Here is a 22625-nt window from a genome sequence, read left to right as displayed (position 1 = left end):
GTTTTTAACCATTATCAGGCTTATGATTTTTGACTCTTAAAATAAGTCTTGCATCCTTTTGTTACATGTATTTGAGTTTCCAGACAGCTCTATACCTGCATATAATTTTGTTTCTCACATGCATTACATTAGTTTTAAGTTGTGCCCTCCAAGGCAAAATCCCGTATACACCACTTTTGCTGCTTTAAAAGGTTACTTCAAGTTAATGAAAGTCAAGGAATTTTGCTTAAGGATCATACAAATGAAATGAGACAGTCTGGCAGAGATGCAGAACAGAGATTATATCTGATCTCCTAAGTTACAACATCAGGGTCTTTTTTGTAAGCATTCAATCATACTTAACCCTTAAACCACTTAAAGTAAATTTTAAAAAAAACGTATTTCTTAAATGAAGGCTGGAAAAATGCAAAGAGGAGTTGGACGTTAGATCCTGCCCGTTTCTGAAGACGTAAATAAATATTTCATCATTAGCACGTGAAAACGAAGCTCTTATTTGGATTTTGATTAAATGAAAAGTGAATTGACCTCTAGCCTAAGTAACAAAGCTACAATATTAACGATGAAGATGATGATGATCCGAGCACAGCCACAAGTGACGTGTCGGGTGCGTCTTACTACATTAAGACCTTTCTCTGAATCATCTTTGCAAGCATAATAATAACCTCTGGGATGCATGACTGCTCAAGAGTGTCTCGCTGTCATCTGAATCATTCCTGCATTGTATCAGTCAGACAGAAATGAAATATCAAGAAGGCTAGAGTACTTGCATGCATTTGCTTCTCTCTGAATATCAGTCAGGACTAAGTAGAATAAAACAAAAGCCACTAAAAATAATCCTGCTCAAACCCTTCAAGTGCCGCTGTTTTGTTTGAAGTATCGCCACTTTAACTGCTGAATATAGGCAGTCCTTTTCGTGCTGAGTGAAGTGCTGAATTTTGCATCCTACAAATTAAATATTGCAGCCCTCGTGTGCAAGAAATCTCTGCCGTCAGATACTCGACTTTCTATTAGGTATAGCGTTTTATTGTGTATACAGTTACTTTGGCAAGGTTTTGAATTAGAGGAAAATTGGGATGTTTGTAGCATTTCATTATCACATGTTGGATCACAACAGACTGAACCTATAAAGCCCCCTGAGCCCATTTGAAAATAGTGCATTTGCTGCGGTGCTCTCTTGTAATTGATGCTGATGACAGAGTTCATTGCTTGTGGCCATCTTCAGTCAGGCGAACGCGGGCCCATTTGGGTACTTAGCTTCTGAAATGCAGCTGACAGACTGCTCGTGTTTGTGGCCACGCTACTAGAAGCATAGTACCGCTTGTAGCCATTTGCTGTACTCAGTGGCCACATAGCAGTCATTTACTGTAAGTCAGTATGCGCGCTGCTTTCTGATTTATACCCTGCTTAACTGAAAACGACCATATTTGTGCGCCATGCCCTGATAGTGCTCTAGCAAAGCTGAGTAACCAAATGCATGTTGTATTGAGGTACGCTTGTATCTTTGTTTGCCTGCTAAGAGTAAAACATGTCGCCTGTTCGTAAAATGGATAAGGTTCCACCTGATTAATGTCTGGAAGTTGTCTACTCCAATTATGGTGAGCGGAGTCATCCCTCAGCACACTACAATCATTTTTCCACATCAGCTACCCCAAAACAACCTCCCGCAGCAACGTGAGTGAGTAACCTTTATGTTCCATGATACTGTTAAGTGTATCTGGGCAGAGACTTGTTTTTGAATTGGTAATTATATTTAATAGCCCTATCACTCACAACGCAGAATTCATGCTTTAGTGATTGTGCTAAATTGACACAAATTGAGAGGAATGCACTATAAATATCACCGAGTGTGACCAATAACCAACTTCTGTGGAGAACTTGGCTCTCCTGCTACATTACTCGCGGTAGGAACATGTATATGATAAATCACTGAGGTTTACCAAGGAAAATAAACGAGTCATTAAAACGGGAAGACAAAGGGGAAAAAATGCTGATCATGTTTGGTGTAGAAAAGGCTATTATCTGTGCTTTAAAGTGACAACAATGCACTATCTACAGCAGTCTGCGCTGGTGGTTATTATCAGTTGAGAAGTCATTAGAGGTAAATTCTTCTGTGGTCAAAGTTTGTTTATGGTACTGGCCATTATTACTGGGACGCTCTCCATTTTCACAGGCAAGCTGTGAATGCCCATATGCCTGCAGTATTTTTGTATCTGTGCATTAGCTGCAACTATAAAGATAATCTTAAATATTTTCTTAAGTTACCATCTTTACTGAGGAGATTTCCCAACAGAATCATAAAGTCAGCGGGACGAATCATCAAATTCCTTTTAGCTACATCATACAGATTTGCTGCAAATCAGACCTGATAAGTTTGTTATATTTTGTATGGTATGAAATCATTTTAAATATACTGCCTAGCAGTTTAGTATACATACAGCATGGCTGCACTGCTGTCTGTTTAAAAAAATATATAACTGCAATTTATCAACTTCAACTCAGCACTTTCTCTTGAAATACAGTTCAGCAAAACTCCAGGAGGTGCAATGAATCAGCAAAGCAAGTCTTTTCTTAATAGTTGAACTTTCTTTAGCCAGACAGGATTAAGATGCATGGCCCTGCTTTCTATAACAACACATATGAATCTCCTAAATTCAATGCTTGAGAATGCTAGTTCATGCGTCTGCAGGGATGCAACTTTGAATGTGGCCTCTGCATAATGATTACCTTAAAGCATTGATAATTCATCAAGGAAAGAGTGTGGCTGTGGAAAGAGCGAGAAAAACTTTGACTAGTCTCTCTCAGTCTTCCATCAACACACATATACATACACAGGAACACACAGGCGCATTAAATATGCTGAGCTTGGTTTGGCCTGGGGCCATTTCTTTTATATATCCATAAAACAGTACATTATTTCCCCGCAGCCTAAAGCTCATGACTGATGTGCATGTCACCTGGTTGGCCTGTATTGTCAACCCTCCAAAGTGCCATCTGCATACAGTCTTACGATGCCTTTTTTGAAATGACAAGAATCATTTTTCAGATCTGGAACCGAATTTGCATCTTTGCTTGCTGTCATATCAAAAATGGGTAAACCGCTGCAAACAAGGGGGCAGAAGCTTGCAATGCATCATTTTCACTGGGGGTCTAAAGGATAGGGAAACACATTTTCCAGGAGAAGATCCATCCCTAAATCCAAGGATTTTTTTCCTCAGCTAACAGTATTTCCAGTAATGGCTTTAGTCAGACATCCCTGGATGGGCTGGATTCTGATCACTTCTTTTACTCGATATCTATTGTGTCAGATATTGGAAGTGAGAAAACCCTGTTGGCTTTTTTTTTTTTTTTTTAGGGAAAAGAGCAAACAAGAACTTATCTGTCTCCAGGCCTCCATGTAGCAGCACATGTCAGGTCTGGAGAAGCAGTGCCTGCCTTATTACAGACTTGATCCCACAGTGCTCTGGCTGCGTGACTGAAGACGGTGACTCTCACCTCTGCACTCTCACGCACTGAGCATTTCTGGATCCTCCACATCCAACAAGTATCTTTCACTGATCCACTTGGTTATAGTGGCTTGCTAGGTGCAAACATTAAATAAAGAAAAGACAGAAAAATAAACTAGCAGACTGTCTCTGGACATCACAACCATTCAGCCTAAATCACTCCAGTCAGTTTGATTAGATGTCTATAAGCAATAAATTGAGGGAGCCACAGTGGCAATCCATTGGGAATCATCTGCTGAGGTTGTGGCTTCAGTCTCATTTAAAAAAAAATGATATCATACAAGGGGCCTGGAGAGCAACAGCAGCAGATGGCTGTAGTTGTGTTAACCTCAAGGCCCTGTCAGAGAAATTAATATTCACTTGCTAATTATTTTGATCTCAAATTGAGAGCCGTCGCCCCCCTCTCACTCCCTCTTTGCTGTCAAAATGAATATGCACATACCCACCATTAGCCCTCACCAGCAAGGTTGAGTGTTGGAAACAAAAAATAATAAAAAAAAGAGACAGAGTAATTCATCCAGAGACAAGGACGTCAATGCATCTGCCCACACGCAATAAAAAATGGGCAAAAGACTTTGTGCAACAAGCATAATGTCAATGCAATTTGATTAATTCAGTCCTTGAAGAATTTGCGGATCATATAGAGAGACATTCATTTTTACAGGCGGGAACGTGAATAAAGAGGATGTAATAAAAAGCCTATCAAAAACAGCAAAGCAGCAATCAAAACCAGTGTTGGCTCCTGTGGTCTGATCATGTGTGGGTACAGAAAAAGCCCCCATAGCTTATTAGTTGTGAATATAATACTGAAGACTCAGCTGAACAATGCTTTCAGTTGACTCTCTGCATGCAGTCTTCCTTTTGTGTTATGCAGCAGAAAAGAGACAGATGTTTGAATTTTAAAAAGGAGCTAGATCATTTTCTGCATTTGTAATCACATGAACAGAATATATCCTTCACACTGCACCTGGATACGTCCTGTATGGTTACAGAAACATCTGTGCTGCTGTTGTTGATCAGGAGCGGTATCAGCAATATTACACGTTTCCTCCTCTGCAGCCAAGTTCTGCGGTGATCCTGGGACGCCTCCCAAAGGAAGGCGAGAAGGACGCAGTTTCATCTTCAAGTCAGAGGTCACGTTTAGCTGCAGTGCCCCCTACGTGCTGGTCGGGTCAACAAATCGCATGTGCCAGGAAGACGGGACCTGGAGCGGATCTCAGCCCCGATGTATAGGTGAGGAAACAAAACTCGCTGATTCACCTAAACACAGAAAATCTCAGTGTTTGAAAACAGTTTTGGAGTTTTCCACTGTAATTACATTTTTCATTCCTAATTATATTACAGCAAACAAATGCACAAAAACATAAAGAACAAAAGGGCTGAAGGTGAATGAGAATCAGGTTGCCATCTGGTGTAAAACTAAATCAAAGTATAAAAATCATTTATGTGCCTCTTTATTTTCATCTGATGTTAGCTGCTAAGGAAATATTTGAAAATGCATAAAATAAAGTGCTTTTTTGTAATTTAAAGAAAATTGAAAACCAAGAAATGCATTTTATTTCCAGTCATGTTACTGCGCCACATCAGTAATGAAACTCCAGAGAGAAATCTTTTTTTTTCACTGTCACATTCTAATTTTTCCAGAGCCCACGAGAACCACGTGTGAAAACCCGGGGACACCTGAGCATGGCTTCATGAATTACTCAACAGGCTTTAAGGTAAACCGAGCAAAGATTGCAATGAATGCATTTCATAAAAATGGCTGTAGGCACTTTAATTCTGGGGTGATTGTGTGTGTGTGCGTGTGTGTGTGTGTGTGTGTGTGTGTGTGTTTTGTTTAAGAATTTATGGTATAAAGGTGTTTGAAATATTAGAATTTCCACATTTTCCACTATATCTAACAGGTATACAGCTGTGAACACAAAGCACCCAATCAAAGTAGCACTCACTGTAACTCTGATGTGTTAATCACCCTTCGTTTTCTTCTAAATGTGCAATATCCAGTGGATTTTTGTAGGTACAGTTATCATGTATTCCTTTGGATGATGTTATGTGGGTGCAAGGATGTAGCAGAGAAGTGCGTGCATATAATTCCCCTTAAACCGACTGGATTTTTCAACCCCCTGGAATGTCCGTGGGGAGATGTGAGGGAGGAAAAAAATGCATCTTAAAAAAATAAATAAATAAGTAACTGGTGGTATGACCATTGATCTGTGCTCAGTGAGATGAGATGCTTTCAGTCTGTGTGTTTCGCTTTATTTTTGCCCTCCCTATTGCTTTTAGAGTGTCACTTACAAGTGCAATTTCTCCACGACATTCAGCTGAATGTGTGATATGTAATTTATCCCATATGAAAGCATTGGGAGCTTATTTAGATAAGTGCTTGTAATGGCTGTAGTCTTGCATTTTTCTGCATTACTGAACATTTTTACCAATATCCTGAGACTACCGAATGAGAAAATTCACTGTTGATGATGTCTTTAAAGAGTCGACTGGGATGGTAGCAGGAAATAAAAGTCATTTATTAGCAGAACAGAAAGCAGTTGAATATTTTAACCAGAAAGTCATCTTCCTCACTCTTTAATGTCTGTGCATCAGTTGCAAACACAAACATGGGCCATCGCCTCTGGGAATAGCCTCCATCTGCCTCTACACGCTACAGATAATCATTAAAAAAGTGAAAAAAAACTTTGGTGTGCACTGTGTTTTTTCCAGGCTCTTTAGTTTGATGCTAGGAGCCTATTGGCATTTGCATCATTGTATTGCCTTTTTTCACTTTGTGTGCGGTCTGTTGGTGGCCAGGTGGGCAGCAGAGTCGACTTCCAGTGCCAGCAGGGACACATACTGCAGGGCTCCACCACAAGGCTCTGTTTGCCAGATCTCACCTGGACTGGCACCCAGCCAGCCTGCATCTGTAAGTGCTTGTTCCTTATGCTCTAACTATATCTTAACATCACTCGTTGTTGTTTTTCACTACTCCTTCTGGCATCTTGTCGCTGCTTATCCGCATTGCCGACTGCTCCAGACGCTCTGTTTTTGCTTTTCCTCAACACCCGTAGCACCCATCCTCGCACTGTCGATACCTCCCCTCAGCAACTTTTCACATTCGCTCAATCCTGCCATAACCTCTGGCCTCCCAGTAGATTGCAGCTTGCCCCTCAATCAACCTGCCATCATCCTGAGACTGTACTGAACACTGTGATCACTGTCCTTCTGTTTAAACTCCCCGAAAAGTCGACCGACACCAAACTATGGCCGTGTAGTTTAGCCCATTCACTTTGCCAAGATAAGTGGTTTTCTAAAATGTGATGTAGTCCAGTATCCTAGTAAAACCCTTTCAGCTACAGTGGGTTTTTTTACTGGAACATTTCTTATAATAAACTCCATTTTATTAAGCACCCACAATGTAAACACTTCAGCTGTGTGATGATAATGTGCTTCAGATGATATTTCGTAATCTTGATTTCATAACTACAAAAATATACGGCATCCGTTCAAATCCCAGAGACATTTACGCTGAGGAAGCAAGCTGAGGCATTGTAATACCTGCCCCGCGTCCTCTGCCTTCCTTGCAGCCCTGTGTGTCTGTGCATCTGCTGTAGTGGGAGAAGAAGGAGTTTAAGACGAATAGTGAAACCTTGAATATGTGCCTGCTGTGTTTTTGTTCATACACTCAGCTAAAAACAAATCAGGTAAACCTGACAGAAGCTGTTTCAATAGAAACTTGATGCCACTGTACTAAATTAAAATTTCATGTTAAAGGTTCATTATATTCAGAGCATGATGATTTAATTGAAATTTGATGTTTTATATGTTTTATTAAAAATAAAATCTCACACTTTAGAGGTCTTTCTAGGTTCAGGTCAACTCATTATCAGTCCAGTACTTGTACCTGACCAGTTTTAGAGGATTTTATAATGCTACTTTACACTGACTGGTGAATAATTCAAGCATGGAAAAAGGCACCTAATTCCTAAAGGCACACCGGACTGAAAATCAGGTCTCATGGAGTGATCGATTCATATTATAAAGTTTTGATTCGAATTGATTCAAATTGTCATCAATATGCACGGGACAGGTCAGGAGAGAGGTGCAAAAGTGCACATAAAACACAGTGGAGGTTCTGTCGTGGTTTGGAGATGAATTTCAGCCAGTTGTGTTCAGAATCTTGTCAAAATTGCTGGAAATATGAACGTGGAAAAGTACGGTCAGATTTTCATCGTGTAATATCGTCTGGAAAGAGTCCGATTGATAACAGCTTCATTTTTTAGCAAGACCCCAAACATACTGTCAATGCAGCAAAAGCTTCCCTAGATAGAAAAACACACACTGGAAAACTACCAGTCATGAATTGGCCTCCCCAGAGCCCGGACCTCAACAATATTGAAGCAGTGTGGGATCATTTTGACAGAACAAAAGGCAGCCAACATCAAAAGGAGAGCTTTGAATGTCCTTCAGGAAGAAATATTCCTGAAGACTGCTTGAAGAAATGACACCAATGCTGCGTAAGAGTTCAGGCTGTGTTGAAGAATAAATGTGGTACCAAATATTGACTTTCAGGCTCGTTAGAACTGTACAAACTCTGGTGTTGCTTTATATACTGTATTTTCATGTATGTTTGCACATGTTTGCATATGCATATTCAATAAATACCTGCACGTATTTCCCATTATGAACCTGTCAAAATATAAAGAAGAGACATTTACGCAGTACTGTATATAAAGTCAGTTGTTGTGCAGAGATTCTTTTTCAAATTAAGATTGTTCTCAAAACTTCAGCTGAAAGCAGAAAAGACTACAAAAAACATACCTGCCTACACTTGACAGCTCCTCAGCCCTTCCTGCTCCACCTCTATCTTCAAACTGCTGACCCTGTCATCCTGCTCGCTATAGAATAATTCAGGATGTTGCACCTCCCCTGACTCCTTAATGGCATTTATTGCGAGCATTGTGATGGATACCCAAAAATAGAGCAGCAGTCAGAGCAGATTTAAATCAATATTATTATAAATTATAAAACTCATATGTAAAAATGTGATTTTTAACTAAAAGACTGACATCGTATTGCCGGAGGTGTGGGAGCAGCTGTGTTTGGTGAGGATTAATATCTTTATGCAGTTAAATGATTGCTACAGAGTGAAACACATATAGTCTGTATTGCACCGCTTTGTGAGTCTTCAAAAAAGTCGAGATGACTCTGCTGCTAACAACCAGAAGAGTCTGTTCAGTGACAGGTTGCTTCTCCCAAAGACAAGAACTAACAGACTTAAAAACTCCTTTGTCCCACACGCCATCAGACTGTTTAACTCCTCTCTGGAGGGGAGAGGGAGGGGAAACAGGAGGACAAAGGAGGGGGGAACAACTAAGCTGTAGTGCCTCTTCACCTCACTGTGCAATACCTTTTGTGCAATACTTTTGTAAATAGTCAACGGTGCAATAGACTCAATACTTGAAATGTGCAATTCACTTGTATTTTTATTTTTTATTCCTATTTATTCTATTTATCCCCTTCGTATATTTTATTTATATTGTCTCTGTATTTATATATATATATATATATGTGTGTGTGTGTGTGTTATATATATATATATATATATATATATATATATATATATATATATATATATATATATATATATATATATATATATATAATATTCTGTAACTCTGTAACTTCTGTCGGTGCTGTGCTTTTTTGGAAATCGAATTTCCCAGAGGAACCCACCCGAGGGATTAATAAAGTTCTATCTAATCTAATCTAATCTAAAGGAAAATATTATAACACGAAAATAAAATAGAAAACAAATCACTAGACGAGAAGATTAATTTGAAGTCCCTTTCACTTTGTTAAACACTAGTTCTCTTCATTATTTTCTGAGGAAGCCTAATGCGTAACAATATATTCTTAATTTATATCCGTGCTTAATTTAAAGCTCTTCGTCATCTTTTATCTGCCACGAGACGGACAGCAGAAGCCGAGGACACGATTCAGTCAATTGTTAGGCAAATTTATGCTACATAACTCATTAAAATTCGTGTTTACCTGCTTTGTTTTTAAATATGGTAATTAAGGTTTCAGCCTTAATTGATTAATAATGGATTAATGACTTCCACCATACCTGACAAAACAAGAAATGTTAATGCCTCAACCTAGTCTTAAACTTTAGTAAATCTCTACATTTCTCTAAAGACAGTTTATATTTTTATACTGAAAGAGTGAAAAATAAAATATAAGCCATGTTTATGCCTACTGGATATTGATTTGATTTGCTTCCTGAATATTCCCGCCGTGCACATTACTGCAGTGATTAGTCCTCAAGAAGCTGCGAGCAACCTTTTTGAATATTGTGTGCCAACAGAACATCCCACCAGCCACAATTACTTGAATGGGCATAAAATAATATATTAAAAAAAACAATGTTTTAAGGTTTTTGCTTTATTTTCTTGACTTGGGCTGTTCAGCAGGTGCAGTTTCATTGCAGGGTGTGCCTACTGTGGTTGCAACTTTTCAGGAGCTGCTCTCTGGCCTTGTTCCATCACCTGTAGTGGCTTGAAAAATGTATTGATTTTACCCCTGACCTCCTCTTGTCATTGTTAGCTGGAATTGAAAACACAGTCTTAGAATACAGAATTTATGTTTGGCAGTCACCGCTATCTTTTACCCTACAGTTTAAGGAAAGACCCTCAAAATAAATGACTGAGAAACATTCTTAGCCTAATGTTACATTAACATTGGTCATTTAAATACTCTAATCGTCAGTAGGTTAGCTTGCCATAAAACTTTGTGGCACATTAGCTTATTAACTGGCAGGCAGCATCACATCCATCAGATATCATGCATTCATGCCACACTGTTTTCCTAATATTTTTTATTGAAAGACTTCTCTAAATCTGAAGGTCATGCATATAAATTTTTTTGTGCAAGTAGAATCTCTTTTCACTATGGCACAGTTCACACTGGCGCAGGCTTCTTGTGAATAGAAAACTCGAGATGTGTTTTTTATAAGTCACAGTAGCTCTAACCCACACCTCCAATCAAGCTTCATTGATTGAACCTCAGGTTTGTTAACTAGATTCCAATTAGCTTCTGCTGTTGTCATTAGCCCAGAGGTAAATGATGTATTCAGGAGGGACCTGAACAATAACTTGTGTGCTGTGCTGTTAGTTAAACTTGCTTGTGTTGGTTCATAATTGTAACTCCTAGCATTAGGACTGAGCAGCCTGAATGTTTTTTGCAATAGCATGTGTCATTAAATAGTGCATGTGGTTGCTATGAATGGGAGATACAAAAAAAAAGATTTTGGTTTAATAAAACTGCAAATCATTGTCCAGTAAATTAATGACAGCCAAGTAATTTTTTATGCGTTCATGCCTGGAGATGGTTACACAGGCCCAGTGGGGTGTCTGGCCCAAAAAAACATTGTGGATAAACAGTGGTTATTAGAGGTGGGAATCACCATACATCCCACGATACGATATTATCACAATACTTAATGCACGATACGATATTATTGCGATTTTTTTTTAAATATCTGCGATATTCAGATTCTGTACATAAAGGTAAACTTTATCAGTATTCATTTTATCTAATATCAAAGTCTCGCACTCAGTCTTTCTCTCATTTCAGTCAGTTTTATTGTTGACAAACTGAATGGTTTGTATTACAGTCTAGTCCAACTTAACTGAATGCAACCATCTGGTACAATTATAGCTATTCTGAACTATGCAATTTATGAAAACCATGCAGCCCCTTCAGCAACTGAAGAATTTGAAAGTAAATTAAAACAAAATATAATTTTACATTTAATAAAAAAGTTTTAAACTTAATTAAAATAAAACATGTCTTAAATTAAAATAAGTAAACTGTCATGTTTATTGCTGCCAAAAAAAAGTTAAACACATTTGGACAGTGAAGGAATGTCAGGATTCTTGCTCAGAAAAAGGAGCTGATCAACGTGCTCTGAAGTCAGAGCACAAAAACTTTTTTTGTAACAAAATATCGATTTCTGCTGTCCCTGTATCGATACATTATTAGCAAACAAAATATCACGATACTACACAGTATCGATTTTTTCCCCCACCCCTAGTGGTTATGTATATGTATTTCAGTGTGAGTGCTTTTGTGTGGATCCAACACTCTGTTGTGACCTTCAGTCAAAACACAGTCATAAATCCTCTAAAATACCTTTCTCTATGATTAAATGGTCCTCTGTTACTGTGAAGCCACTTAATGGATTTAAAAGTGAAGCCAACCAATCTTATACAGCTGGCAAAAGCAAAAACTTGGAGGGATTATCAACACATTTAATGCAAGTGATGCAATGGACGCAAGTCAGAATTTAATATTCCTGGCTCTTACTCTTGTTATCTCTATCAGATTATATTGTTATATAACAATATTATTATTCATTCTCTAATATATAAAAAACTTGAATAAATCGAAAAACTGAAAGACCTGTATGTATGTCTACAGATTAATGAGATTGCTTGTAATAAATAAAGTTGTGTGTTACAAGAAAAGAAAACATTGTAACAGATTAAAAGTTAACTTTATGCTATCGACCGTGGCCTGCTGTTACTAAAGCTGGCTGACCTTCTTGTCCCTTACAGAAATCCATCAGCATGGCTGTCTCTCTGTGTCTGCCTCTATTTACCTCTGCCTCTCAGACTGTATCCCTAGCCCCATAGCTAAGAGATAGCAGCGTTGAATGAAGAACATTGCATGTTGTTGTGTGACACAAAAACTGTTCTTTGAGGCTCCTTGTAATCTCAGAAGTAAAGCCCACTGTGCCGTTTGAAGTGTAAATAAACTGTCAGCTGAATCTGATGAGGAACATGATATGTGTTTGGTACAATTCACAGGCCTTGTAAGTGCCTTTAGTATTCATGGTCTACAAACTGTGCACCACACTGGACATATGCTGACAGTCATTTTAAAGGAGTTACTTAGACTTGTCCTCAGGCAGTAGGGAGGGAATATAGCTTTATGTTTCTAGCTTTAATATCTACAACCCGTTGAAAGAGGTAGTTTTGGTTTTTCTTTTTCTTTTTTTTTGCACTGTGTAAATAAAAACCACCTCATTAAAAAAGTTCTGTGTGGCACACGCGGTTGATTTAAACAGTTTTTTCTAATGCATGCTAAATTGTTATATCCAGTTATAAGTATATGATGCATTAGATGAGCTTTCTGCTAAATTTCAACACAACCTTTACCTTCACGGGCCTCTTTAACTTCCTAGAAAATGGACACTGTGCTTGCAGACATGCACACTCACCCACATATATAATACTACTTGAACATTTCTCAAACACCAGCAGCAGTAATATCCAGAAAGAGGAATTTCCAGCAGTCTGCTCGTCTTTCATAAAGCCCAAACTGGGTTTCATCCTGGCATCCCTTCCACACCCTATTGCCACTAATGTCATTAAGACGCCATGAAGAACTGATTTGGTACTGTGACTCACTTGCAGCTGTCTCCCATTTGACAGCTGGCAACATATTCTTTCACTCACAAACTGCAAAATTATTTCGCTGTTTTCACATTATGGTCGATGCCTCAGAGGCTGAATGCTCAGTTTTTTTTTTGGTTTGTAGGGTGATTTGCATAAACTTTTGTTTTGTAGGGAGAGACTGTTGAAGTGAAAATTTAAGCTAAGTGTAATCAGTGTATTCAGATATTTAATTCAGACTAAATAAGACACTGGTGTTTTGGCAACACGACAATAACAGTGTTTGCCCCCAGTTTGTTATTCGTCTAAATGCTATCCTAAATTTCTCCCTGCTTTGTTTTACTTTTTGGAAACAGAAGACAGGAGACAAAACACATTTCAACACTTTTGTGGATGGGAGATTTCACTTTCTGAATTTTATTCTTTCCAAATAAAACATGACAAACTATTTAGTGGTTGGTCATTCGTTGTCATGGAGCTCTCACACTTTTTTCCTCAGTGTAGTCAGCCCAGGCTGCACCGTACATGCACGCTCTCATGCTGTATGCTCTCACAAGGTTTAAAACAACGTTTGCTTCAGCAATTTTCTTTCCCACAAGGACACCAGTGAGCTTAGACCAGCTCGGTCCTGCCCTTGAACATTTTCGATTATTTCAAGATATACACAAACACCTCCAAATGTTTTGGGGGGTTTTCAGCTGCTAGCTGAATTACAATGAGTTCACCTAGACCTTGTGTTGCACTGCTATAGCATTTAAACGCAGGCATTCCTTATTGCTTGCAATCTGTGACCGGTAGCTGACACAGTTAAGGTTTGGATATAATTTGGCTCCCGCTCACGTTGGAGGAAAATTCAGTGTAAAGTTAAGCAGTGCATATCCTAACCCACAAGATTGTATTCATATTAGAACAGAAACATAAACATATTAAAGTATCAGCATGCTTCCTAATAGCTGCCTGCACTCAATTAAATTGTAAGATATGCGTACTTCCCTTTTTACCCCCACCCACCCCCTGTATCTTCTTCTTCCTCCCCCTAGTGAGAGCTTAATTATCTTTTCTCTATCTGTACATCTTTCTGAGGTGTGTGTGTGTGTGTGTGTGTGTGTGTGTGTGTGTGTGTGTGTGTGGTGCACGACTCTATTTGTATGCATGTCTGGGATTGTGATGTGAATGTGTGTGTACTAACACATTGCTCCTCTGCTTGATATCCAGCTCACTCCTGCAAGCAGCCGCGGAGCCCAGCCAACGCTGACGTCATGGGTCTAGACCTGCCTTCGTACGGCTACACCCTGGTGTACACCTGTCAGCCAGGTTATTTCCTCTCCGGAGGTTCAGAGCACCGTGTCTGCCGCTCCGACGGCAGCTGGACTGGCAAGGTGCCCGTGTGCAGAGGTACGTGGCTGGCAAAGGTCTGCGGCGGGCAAATGATTGAAAAAGTGGTAAGAAGGGAAAGAGTTGGAGTTAAAGATAAATCATCCAAAACGATAACGAGGTGCGTTCTGTGAGCCTATCGTATAACTGCCAGCAAGTTTCTCAAAGTTTCATCAATGTTAGCGTTAGAGCATAGCCACCACAGGTTTTAGCAAAAGAGGGAAAAGTACAATGCAGGCAGTATGTTACAGCTGAGTGCTATTTGTTTTGGAAACATCCTCCAGCTGTTAGACCCTGCTGCGTATCACAATATCTTTGTGACAGATATATTTATGTTCTTTTCAGCCGGTTCCAAATCGCATGAGAAAACTGTCAAACATATACTGGGAACACCAAGCCCTAAAATAAACGGTGAGTATTGAACTGTACGAGCTTTCCATTTAATACATGCAGAAGTCGACAATCCTGTACTGCATCTGCCGTTTGATAGGCTCGGCATTAACTGCTGCACAGAAACATTTTGTTTCTTAAACAGCAGGAAAAAATCATCTCCGTACAACCAACGCTCGCCCTTTTTCATTGTATGCACTCTGCATAGTGTGAGCAATGTTTATCTTCATCAGATCACATAAATAATAATTATGTATTGCCTCTTGCACAAAACCTAGTGTTGTAGCGTAGTATTGCAGGTTATAGGTTCCGCCGTAGAGGAGAATTATTAAAATGATGAAAATTATTGGTGTAGAGCGTGGTGCATATTTGTCCGTGGCTATATTACAAATACAGCAGGTTTCCTTTTTCCATTTCAATATATGCCTCTTTCAGAGTCATTTAGAGCAAATAATTACTGCAAAACAAGATTTAAATCCAATTTGTTCCAGGCAAAATTAACAGGTCATAATAGGGAGCGATATTCGCATAATATACGTACGACGCGTTTCATCTGTAATAGAAAATGGTGCAGCATGGTAATTACTTGTAAAACTATACCACAATACATGCATGTAAATTTATGCTGTAATTATGATGAAAATATACTAAAGTCTCTGAATTTGCCTTGAGCATCGAAGAGCACTGTAACGCATTAAAGAAAAAAATTTAAATGTGTTCGTTTAGAATATGCTAATAGAAATTGTAATTAATTGGTGATGCATATGTGGTTCAAACATGAAGCTTTCCAACATGAAGCTTCCTCCCGGAATGAAATCTGTATTTTTACTGCCAGGTTCTTTCCAGACCTTTAGGACAGCCTTCATCCTTGCCAAATGGACTGGTACTTATTTAGTACTTTTCTATTCTTACTGAGCACTAAAGCTCTTTACTATTATGTTTTTCTGTCAGCTTCAACTGTACTTGAACTGTTATTCAGCAGATTCTGATATGCTAACATAATGTAAGATTGTTAACATGGTATCTGTATTGTAGGCACCATCACTGTGTCCATGTTAGATATAAGCACGTAGCATATACCAACATATCACTGTAAAACTAAAGAGGCTGCTTCAAATGTTGTCAGTAAAGCCTGCACATATCAAGGCTGTATCATCAAGGCTTGTGTTATCAATACTAAATACTTTGGCTAGGTAAGCTGTTCATATTTACTCAGGAAGCCTAAATTGAAATTTTAAAAAATAAGTAAAGTAGAGTGCATTAAGACATTTAAACACAGAAGAAAATCTGTCCAGGGGTCTGTGCAAAACACAAAAAAGAGGTTTCTGTTTTATTTTTTAGCATTTTCAATTCTCATCTTTACACAAATTAAGTGACCACCATTGACCCAAGCTACCAAGTCCCACTTCTTCAGTAATTACTAGGTTATTATTCAGACCAAGATTAATGTTTTTTCCTGCTATTAACTACAAAGCGTCACCTTTCTGCGTTCTTGCAGGCTAGAAGAAGTTTTTCCACTGCATAATATTAAAAGTTTCTGCCGATTTCACAGAGCAAGCCTACAGTTATCGCTTTAAAATTGGATTTAATTATCACTGGCTGAGATTGTCAAAGCATATAAGGAACTTGATATTCAAATTGAATGACGAGATTGTTATCAGCTGTCTGTTATATTGATTCCACGCCGTTTCTAATTACCCTTTTGCAGCGTTGGAGTCGGCTTGAATTACAACCATGATGTCGACTTGATGTTTAAAATATACGTGTTTGAACCAGTAGTTCCCCAGGAGTTAATTTGATGTAATTTTTTTTAATGACAAAATGTTTTGACATTACTTAGCGAGGTTTCATTTTCCCACAGTTCCCGATGACGTCTTTGCACCTGATTTCATCTGGAAGGGTTCATATGATTACAAGGGCCAAAAGCAGCCAATGACTTTAACAGTCGCCAGCTTTAATGCCACAACGGGAAAAGTCAATGTAACTTTAAGAGACAGTAGCATGGAGTTTCTGCTCTCTGGTGAGTCATCAATAAATCATCTGTCTTCTACATCCTCCCCCCTAACCGCCCCTCAACAAATCTGTGTGTCACTTCCATTTATTTTGAGGATGCCTCATGTCAATCAGTCAATCACCAAATGATCTCATGCATGAGAGTGGAAATTAACTATTGGCGCTAAAGACGGATGTATAAGTCTGCAGCGAGTGACTGACTAACTGCCCACTCAAGAGTCACTCGTCTCCTCCCCTCCTCCCCCAGCTGTTTCTTCTTTTCTCACCTCTTCTTTTCTTCTCCGGCTTTGCTTCATTTTCCCCGCTCGCTTCTCTCTGCTTTTATCATTCTGCCACACTCATTGCCTCATCTCTTTACTCGCATCATTTCTCTTCTTGTCCTTACCTTGTAGGAGTCTACAAACGCCAGGAGGCACGGCTAATGCTCCTGCTGTACCAGATGAGAGCAGTGGCCCACAGCTCCTTGAGCAGGATTACTGATGAGACCTGGGCAATGGACGGATTTGTGAGTGTAAACAGGAATTTGAATCACACGGGAAGTAATCTTTGGAGAACAAAAAGCAGGCGCTGCAGCTGTAATTTATTTTATTAAGTCTGTCAGACAGATAGAATGACGAGAGAAATGGGCTATAACTAGTTGGAAGCCAAAAATAAGCCTCCCCTGGACTTAATGAAACCGCTGTGTCCTTATTGTTTGCTGTGATCCTACTTAAGAGCGCCAAGAGAAAAAAATCATAACATATGAAAAAAGAATGTGCTCACAAGCAGAATAGTAATTTCTCGGCTTACTGTGTGTTCCCGCTGGTGCATGTTTACACTGGCTCAACCTCAGATGCATCAGGCGCGGTGTACAAACCATTTCGCTGCACCTACACTGACAATTTGCTGAATAAGCTCAGACGTACATCTGAGATCTAAGGGACCCGGAACAACTGCAGAATCATTTTGGTTGTTAAATTTGAAGTTCTTTTTCTAAAATAAACTTCAAGGTCCACTTAATAACAGCCACTGACAGGCAACTGCACACCGCCGAGCTATTGATAGCATAGCTCACAGCTTCTGCAGAAGAGTTTCGGAGAAACAAGGGTGTTATTTTTGAATGTAGCACGACAGAATCTGTCGGCTGTCGTGCTAAATACGGTATAGCAGAGGTTTTTGATGATGCGTAGAACAGATGTGTCACAGATTTTATTTATGCAGATGAAACAAAGCACTGTTTTTCAAGACCTCCGTTATGCATTTCTGCCAGGTTTCAGCTGAGCCTGAGGGCGGTAGCTATGTGTTCCAAGGCTTCATACAGAGTAAAGACTACGGACAGTTTGGGCTACAGCGACTTGGTATGCATTTTTTTCCCCTTCCAATACAGTAATCCTCATTGCCATCTGTCACACATCCATCTAATCATTTTCCATTTTTAATAACATGTTGTGTATGATTAATTTGCATGAATTTTCAAACTTTACTGTGGAATATCTGTGTAGGTTCTCAGTCATCCAGGTCATGGTAGTCTTAAGAGCTTGTTTAAGTTTTTTGAAAATGTTTCACCTCAAAATCAAGAGTCTAATTCAGTCCCAGGTATTTAAACCTTAGCGGGGGGTTGTTGCTTGTCACTTTCCTTCGTGACAGGCTAAATTTGTCTCGATATCTGAGCTGAAGAGGTTGGAGAAGGACACTTAACTCCAGCACACATGCACCAAAGACACTTTTAAAGGCATTCATGTAAAGTATTATTTAAAAAAAACTCAACTACTACCTGAGATACTATATGAATAATATGGCTGTTATACTATTATACTGGCAGCATTCATACACTTAAAGTGCCTTACTCCTCGTACCTGCTTTCAGCCACCTCTTACCTCAACCATACAGCGAGCAGCAGATTATCCACTCCACCATCATTGCCCTTCACTTGTTTGTGCTCTACATTAACGCTGCCATCATCATATGATGGTCTCCAGGAGATTATAGCAGTCACAGTGATCATCATCAGTATGATCATTATGGATATCATCTGGCTGCTGTGTCTCCAACTCCAGCTTTATGATTTTCATCATCGTCGTCATTACCACCAACAGATATGTATCATTCTGGTTTTTTGTCTCTCTATTTTGTTCTTTGCATTTTTTTTTCCAATGCATATCCTGCATACAGTCTCTGTTTTTCATTTCCTCTGGTTAAATGTTGCGTTTGCCATGTCGCAGGTTTGAGCGTGAGAGAGAACGTTACGCTCACCGACCCTGAAACCAACGGCTCCACCAACAGCAGTTCTGTCGCTGTCGCCATCCTCGTGCCTTTCTTTGCTCTCATCTTTGCAGGCCTCGGTTTCTATCTCTACAAGCAGCGGTACGTAGTGGACCCTGGTTTCTGCCACACTAGCTGCCGTAGTGGACATCTCTTTGGTTCCCACATGTGAAAGAATGTAGAGTCTGTGTTCCCAGGTTGAGCTTTAGTAATTTACTACACACTTGATGTCAAAGTTATAGACTCCCAGATATTTCTAGATGTCTTCACATTTGCAGCCAGTAGTGGATGGTACACAGCGGCCCACTTCCAGAGTCTGCTTTATCGCAGTAAAGTTCCTCACTCAATACAGTAACTTACTTGTGAGAGACTTCAAAGCCTGATGCAATATTAGTCAACGTATTACCATCTAAAGTGTATTACACAGCAGCATGCTTTAGGTTTTTTAATGAGAATGGCTTTCATACAAAGCGTAATTTGCTATATGTTCACACGTGTAAGTAATGCACAGGGTGTGTATTGTGTGCAGATGGAAGGATTTCCCCTTAATTTAAACGGAATAGCTCTCAGAGCATAGCATGCACATTTTGCACTCATGCAAATTTTGCACTCATTATGTTACCTACCAGAGAAATGGCACAGGGCACCTCTGACTGCTCTTTTCAACAGTAATTACAATTCAGTCTCATTTACCAGCTACAGCAGTCCGGACCAAGATAATGGAAAAGTGTTTATATGATTGGAAGGATGGTAGATAATTGGCTTACTATGTCTAACTAATATGCACCCTTCCATCCTTTTTTTTTTTTCTCCCCAGGAAAACAGATAAAGCGCAGTACACAGGATGCTCTGTCCACGAGAACAACAATGGACAGGCCACTTTTGAGAATCCCATGTATAACACGAACACGAAAGCTGCTGAGGGGAAAGTTGTCCGCTTTGACCCCAATCTCAACACCATCTGCACCATGGTTTGATGTCTATTGAGTATCAGAAAAAGGACCAGAGAAAACGACCTCTCCGGGTTTGTTTCACGTGACTATATATAGACATATTTATATATTTCCCAGTTTCTAAAGTCACCGAATTGCTCAGAAACATAAAGCACACTTTCAGCAACACTTTAAGGTGGTTGCGATCGATCGTATACACAAAGTAAAAGATGAAAGAGTGAGGACGAGTAGGTACCGCACCTATTCAGATTTTCCCCTAGTCTGGTGAAGAGAAGTGTTTTTTTGCACTCTGTGAGTGTTGGCTTTATAAATAAAAGAGCCTGCGGCATATAGATAAAATAGAGTATTTTATACTCTGTAGTATAAATATAGAGGGGTTATTTCGTAATACCAAATGAAAAATTTAATGTTTTCTGTTACAACAAAAAAGAAAAAGAAAAAACTAAACAAAAAAACAAAACAGCCCCGATCTACGCTGTTTTGTTTGCTTTCGTCTTAGTCTTACATCATCCTGATGAGAATTATTTTTCTGTCATGGAGGTGAGGAGCCTCTCAACTGTGAGTTGATCAATCTAATCTGTTTTCTGTTTTCCAAGCAGCGGGGTGTGTAAGCGCAGATGAAGTGGTAGAAGAGAAACAGGCTCTCTTTGAATAGCGTCGATGCTGAAGTCTGTTCAAAGTTATATGGTCAATTATACCTCTTAATTGGGTGGTACCTCCTACTGAGGAAATGTATGGCCAGGGATTTAATTACTGAGGTGCAGCACACTTTTCCGAGTGCCACTGGCAAGGCTTAGGCTTCTGACGACAACAGAGTGCATTTTCTTCACCAGAGATATATTTAGCATTAGTATTTATTGATGTTTGCAATGAATTTGTTTTTGACTGAAATGTTCGCACAGTTTGACAAGGCCAACCGTTCTGTACTTGTCAGTGAATCGGTGATTTTGGGACTTATTAAACTGTTAGCTAGGTTTTCCACTGATGGTTTTTGCCTCTCAGAAAAACTTTGTGCCCCAAATGAGCCAAATCTGGAGTGAAGTAACCCCCGGCCTTGAGCCTGTATATATCAAGAATTTCAAAGTAGGAGTTGCTTGCCTAATTAGTTCAGGTTTTCTTAAAAAACAAGGTCAAGAATAACTACACTGCACAGAACATACAACTGGCCAGGTTTCCCAGAAGTTCATTTAAGCCTGGAAGTCAGTAAATTGATATGTGAGTGGGCAGCCTGAGCCTTTTATTATGTTAATCAATATTTTGACAGCCTTATGTTAGAGTAACTCTTAAAAACAAAATAAGCGCAACTACCCCATCATCTCTAATTTTCAGAGCGGTGTGTGTTCTACAATTCTTTTGGGAAACCGTGCCTTAGTCAGTATATTCTTTATTCATACTCCTACTCTAAGACACTTGATGAATACACGGCCTTGGCCTGTTTTATTAACACTGAAACAATTTTTTTTTTTGAAACCATCAGCTTCTGCCAACAAATGTACAGTATACACAAGAATTTGCACACTTAAACATGAACCACCATTCATTTTAAACTCCCATCCAAGACCAGTCATGTTTTAAATATTTTTAAAAAAGTATAGAATTTGACACTGTCATCACATTTCTACATCATTGCAGTGCCTTGAATACTGTATGGGCATGTGTTTTTTAAGAAAGACATTACATATATTGTATTAGTAAAACTGCACACTGGTGTAATTTATCTGCACAGTTTGCAATGATTTAGCAGGGTGATGTCAGAGGGTTTATCTGTGACGAGGCATCAAAAAGCAGCTCATAGTTTCATAACTGTGCATGTTGGCAAAAAGTGATCCAGTATAGCAATTGCTGCTATAGTACTTTGTACCACTACGTTGACTCCTGTCATTGCTATTCCATTTTGTACATTTATACAGTTTTGATACTTGATGGCATTCTTTGGCAAGATGTCTTGTGTTATCGATATGTACTATATTTTGCAAGTTTCACATTTCTTATGGATGAAAAAAAATAATAAATGCATCTGGTCAAAACAGTATACGGTCAGTCTTACACCCAGAGACTCCGGAGTAGAGTAGAATGCTTTTAAATGTACCACACAGTTGTTATCCCGTTCAAAAACCTGTGAATAAGAACATGTACATATAACAAAACTTTTGTAAAGAGATATATTTTTTATGCAATTAAAGCATTTGTAAGTTATTGAATATGTTGTGTAAAATTTCACATGTAAATGTCATGTAAGATCAAAAAAATTTGTATTTTTTCTTTATCAGCAATGTATAAATCGTTAATTTATATATAAAATATAAAATAATGAACATGTGTTGATGATTCTTATTTCTGATTTGCTTGGTTCTGTTAAACTGCAGTTTATTTGCTTTGTAAAGAAAGTTTTAATAAACACACTTCCTGATTCAATAGGAAGTAAGGAGGTAAGTAACAGCCAGGTGTTGCTAGTCAAATACACTTGATGAATTGGTTACCTGGAAGTGTGAGCACCTCTATAAAAGTGCAAACTTTGGTAATTTGTTGGACTGGAGCATTCAGGTTTGTGTATTAAAACAATGCCAGGAGTGGATTTCATCTTTCATCAGACCATGCAATGCTCAGAAAAACTGCAAAACACCCAAGAGCTAGATCTCAAACCCCACCTGCTTCAGTTACTGTGTTAAATTTCAAAGTTCATGACAGTAGAATTGGAAATA

At 38.9% G+C, this 22625-nt stretch overlaps 1 protein-coding gene across 1 annotated transcript in view; it reads left to right on the top strand.

The window, feature by feature from the left end:
• Positions 1 to 22203, top strand: part of LOC309717712 (CUB and sushi domain-containing protein 3-like) — a 245739-nt gene extending 223536 nt beyond the window's left edge. Inside the window, 12 exon segments of the mRNA XM_082552492.1 lie at positions 4563 to 4736; positions 5148 to 5221; positions 6306 to 6417; positions 14168 to 14347; positions 14672 to 14737; positions 16578 to 16736; positions 17122 to 17234; positions 17979 to 18066; positions 18575 to 18819; positions 18821 to 18859; positions 18861 to 19072; positions 19788 to 22203. Of these exon segments, the coding sequence (XP_082408618.1) occupies positions 4563 to 4736; positions 5148 to 5221; positions 6306 to 6417; positions 14168 to 14347; positions 14672 to 14737; positions 16578 to 16736; positions 17122 to 17234; positions 17979 to 18066; positions 18575 to 18819; positions 18821 to 18859; positions 18861 to 19072; positions 19788 to 19947 (1622 nt within the window). The 3' untranslated portion in view covers positions 19948 to 22203.
• The last annotated feature ends 422 nt before the right edge of the window (positions 22204 to 22625 follow it).

Source organism: Aulonocara stuartgranti, assembly GCF_965226115.1.
Source record: "Aulonocara stuartgranti genome assembly, chromosome: 11".
NCBI lineage: Eukaryota > Metazoa > Chordata > Actinopteri > Cichliformes > Cichlidae > Aulonocara > Aulonocara stuartgranti.
Note: the sequence above shows the minus strand (reverse complement) of the source record. Positions and strands in the feature narration are given on the sequence as shown.